The sequence below is a fragment of the Dendrobium catenatum genome, unplaced genomic scaffold, assembly GCF_001605985.2.
Source record: "Dendrobium catenatum unplaced genomic scaffold, ASM160598v2 fragScaff_scaffold_1022, whole genome shotgun sequence".
Lineage (NCBI taxonomy): Eukaryota > Viridiplantae > Streptophyta > Magnoliopsida > Asparagales > Orchidaceae > Dendrobium > Dendrobium catenatum.
The window spans coordinates 2,803,106-2,807,547 of NW_021319484.1; the positions used below are offsets into that span (position 1 = coordinate 2,803,106).

Below are 4,442 nucleotides of genomic sequence, written 5' to 3' on the forward strand. Positions count from 1 at the left end.
TACCATTGAACTTCACCATCAGAAAGAGCTTTGGTTATCAACTAAAAGATCTTGAGTTTAAATTTTACTTATAGAATGTGTGTAGATTTGTCTTTATTGGCCTAAGTTTGTCTTTATTGACCTAAATTTAAATTAAAAAAAAAAAACTTTCAAAACAAAAATTGAGAGAGGGAAGTAAAAACAGAAATAATGGAGATAATTATTTAAGGGGAAAAAAAAAAAGAACAGTAGCATATACTTCCTTTGTCAGTTTTTTCAGTCACAACTCACGCCTGCATCATGCATGTACTTGCCCTATATAACTGTATAAACAGGTTCTGTCCCCTCTTCCAATATTCCATAAACAAACAATCCATTCTTCTTCTTCACTCTACCATATATAAACTTTTCTTTCAACAAACAGACAAAAAGAAATTAAAAATTAACACAAAATAGTGAAAATACTAAGAACATAATAACATAAAAAATAATAATTATGAAGGTATCTAAATAGTGAAGAAATTAATTAAAACTGTGTATTTGGGAATAAAATATATGATGTTTTTATTTCTGTAAGATACTTCTTCAAAGGTCTTGCCATTATTAGCCTCTCTTTGTTACTCCAAAAGAGTTCCCTCCATCCCACCCAAACATATTAAAGGGATCCATGGTCTTCTTGTCATTCTTCTCCTCATCAAGGCTCATTGAATCAGCATCTAGTACAGCCAAATCTGCAAAGAAATCATCAGGCTCGAGCTCTTTTAAGCTCTTATGGAAGAATACCTGGTTAAAATCATGATGTAAGTGTTCAACCACAGTGCTGTTCTCCATGTCCTTTCTTTCTTTTACAAATGGGAAACTTGAGCTTATTGGACTGATTAATTTTGCTTCTTCTTCTTCTTCTTCTTCTCTAACTGTAATGCTTTCAGAAGGTAGCTTTTGATTAATAGAAGAACTCTTTGAAGAAGATGCATTATTATTGTTGTTTTTAGAAGACTGAGATCTTGTGGATCCTGCAAGAGCGTTTCTTTGAGTAGGCCATGGATGATTATGATCTGAGGTGTAAGTGATGACTAACATGTTTGGATCTGTTCGGCTACGCTCTACTTGTTTCCTTGCTGAGCATCCTTTGGAACTGCTACATCTGTAATAGCCTCTGAATTGTGTGCATAGAAAGAGAAAAATAAAAGAAAATACAAAGTTGAAATATACATAGTTAAAAAAAGAAAAATGAAAGAAAAACAGTAAAATATAGATTAATTACTCAATCTTTGGCATCACATTAATACATTAATATCAATCCAGAACGTGAAGTACTAAGTGGTCTCTAATTTTGTACAATCTGGCAATGCCAGTATAATTAACAAAGAACTTGACTAGCCTATCAAACGGCTTCATTCGGTTTTGATTCCTAATAAAAGCCAATTAATAATCAAGTTTGAAATCTCCAAGAAGATGAAAATGGTTGAGATAAGGTCATATATCTAAGTTTTCACTGGACATAAATGTGTACATATCACATATTTTACTCTATTAATTAATCAATCTAATCAGAAGATCATCTCAACATTTTCTCTATATAGAAAATACGCAAGAATGCTAATACTAAGTTAAGTGTTGCAGAGATGAGGATGCTCACGTGGATGAGTGGCTTTACCCTTAGAGATAGGATAAGATATGAGCATATACGTGAAAAGGTTGGAGAAGCACCAATGGAAGATAAGATTAGAGAGAGTCGTCTTAAATGATTTGGTTATATAACGGCGGCCTTCTGATGACCCAGTTAGGAAAGTAGAGGTATTAGATTTGACTTATGTTAAGAAATTAAGGTAGATGTAGATCTAAAAAGTCTTGGTTAGACAATATTAGAAATGATCTTTCTTTATTAGATTTAAACGAGAATATGACTTTTAACAGGATAAATTGGAGAAAAAGGATTCATGTACACATAGTGGGACAAAGGCTTGATGTTGTTGTTGTTGTTGTAGAAAATACGCAAGAAGGCTAGCTAATTTCTTCTTAAATTTAGCCCTTCCTTCTAAGTTCCTGCTTTTAATGCATATATCAGGTCATCTACCATAGTGTAAGAGATCGAAGGCACAAAGAGAGAGAGATAGATAGCTGGGAGAAGCCAGAAACTGCGCGCACAGTGTAGAAGGAAAGGAGAGCTCTACTTTGGTTTACAAAACATTTGTCTATTTTCTTCTCTCTTTGACTTCAGTGCCAGTACCTCCGAGCTCAATTGCTTCTGCTCTCATAAAATAAAGGAATGGAAGATTTTTTTTTTTTAAAAAAAGCATTAATATGTTTCCAACTGTTTGTACTGCAATACGATTATAATAAAAGGACCAAGTATTCATGTTGATGAAGAAATTAAACTACCTTGGATAAGGAGAACCTTTGATTGGCTTCTGTCCATACTTCCTCCAAGCCCATAAATCAGAAGGAACTACCTCTCCCCCTGGCTTATTGCTTGCCACAGCTGGTGCCGGTATGCAAACCACCTTTCTTGCCTGGTTTTTCCTGATCACACATAAGCCATAGCATAAATTAACCAAATGAAAAAAATAAATAAATAAATAAATCTAATTAACAAAGATTCAAAAGTATCCTTGGCAGTATTAGTTTAACTTAGGATAAAAGAGATCCAATCTCTTTGTTGCGTGTGTGCTCTATTGTCTAAACCTTTTTAGCTGAGATCTATTTTGTTGTTATACAAGAAGAAAAGTTGGAATTCCTTTCTGTTTCAGACCTAAATCCACTGACTTCTAATAGATTCTCTTGTCAGTGATCAATTCTGGTAAAGAATAGTTCCTTTACCTCTCAATATTCCCATTAAAGCACACTCTTTGATCTCATTTTGATATCCCTTTACACCTAGATGTTAGAGTTCCATGGAACTCTTACTCTAAATACCATCAAATATTCAAATATCATAATAAATCATAAAACTAAAAATTGCTAAAGGTTGTAACAAATATCTAACTTGAACGTTTGGTGCTACTAATTTTGAATTCATGAGCAAACCTTCTCTTGACCGCCGGCGTTTGAGGCAAAGAGATCGCCACATCGCCGCCAACCTTCATCGTATCAGTGAGTCCTACAAGTGGCGGCGGCTGCCGGATCACTGTTATAGCCATGCTTGAGAGGTTGTTGCTGGGTGCAGTCTTCTCCGATGAGCCGAAGAAGCCCGTTCCCGCCAATTCGTGCAACATCGGGTCTTTGATGTTGGCAAAGTTGTCTAAGAAACAGTTATTCTGCAATGGCAAAGCAGTCGCCGGATCAGGAGATGGCTGCCAGGTGTGATCAGTGATGGTGGTTGGAATGTCGGCAGCCACCGCTGAGCCGGCGAGGGCGGCGCCGCGGCTGCCTTGAAAGATGTCGGTGAGATCTCCCTGGCTGTTCTCCAACCGTTTCCAGAAGTAGTCACACATGATCTTGATCTTGGTCTAGCTGAAGTATTAAGGAATGATGAAAGCTGAGATCTTTCTTCTTCTTCTTCTTCTTCTTTGATCTTCTGTGTTAGCAGTAGAGGTTGTTGCACCATCAAACAATTGGATCCAAGCATCTAAGTTGTTCCTGTGACTTGTTTCTTTTGACATATCCAAGCATGGAGAGGAAGATTGGAGGAGTAGGACATGAGTAATTGGTATTTTTTTTTCAGTAGGAAGATTGAATAAAGAACTGATCAAGAACTGTTAACAGATCAAGGAAATAAAATAGCTTTAGGAGGAGAACGAGGCAGGAGTTTATATATCCGATGCTGACTTTTACGAAGGCACTTCTCCCTACGCAACAAACTGAGGCTGATGCCTAAATGGAATAGATGAAAAGCTTATTAAGCTCTGCAATAATACCAATGGTAAATGTAAATCTTGTACAACTAATATATGTAAAAAAACGTTCAAGAATATTTTGATTGGTTTTGTATTATGATACAAAGATAAAAATTTAAAATGTTTAAAACTATTATATAGGTAAATAAATAAATAAATAAAAATTTAAATTTGATTGGGACACTACAGGAAAATCACTTATTACCGATGGAATTTTACGGCGGCTTGCCGGCGGTCAGTTTTCCGGCGGCTTTCCGGCGGATTCCCGGCGGCTTCCCGACGACATTTTTCCCACAAAATTTTCCGGCGGCTTCCCGACTCTTATAGATAGAATGTGAAACGAGCATATACATGAAAAAGTTAGAGTATGTAGCTCCAGTGGCAGATAAGATTAGAAAGAGTCACCTCAGATAGTTTGGTCACATAAAACGCCAGCCTTTGAAGACCCTATTAAGAGAGTAGACATGTTAAATGGGTAGATGTAGACCTAAAAAATCTTGGTTAAAAAATATTAGAAATGACCTTTTATATTAAATTGAAATGAGAATTTGATTCTTAATATGACATAATGGAGAAAAATGATTCATGTAGTCGACCCCACATAGTTGGATAAAGGCTTGATATTGT

At 35.8% G+C, this 4,442-nt stretch overlaps 1 protein-coding gene across 1 annotated transcript; it reads right to left on the bottom strand.

Moving 5' to 3' along the window:
• Positions 1–433: 433 nt before the first annotated feature.
• On the bottom strand, positions 434–3,751 carry LOC110107699 (probable WRKY transcription factor 14). The gene is made up of 3 exons (XM_020838036.2): positions 3,007–3,751; positions 2,362–2,502; positions 434–1,135 (listed from the first exon to the last, which is right to left on the bottom strand). Exons 1-3 carry the CDS (start codon positions 3,411–3,413, stop codon positions 583–585), a joined length of 1,101 nt encoding a protein of 366 aa, XP_020693695.1. The 5' UTR covers positions 3,414–3,751; the 3' UTR covers positions 434–582.
• Positions 3,752–4,442: the final 691 nt, after the last annotated feature.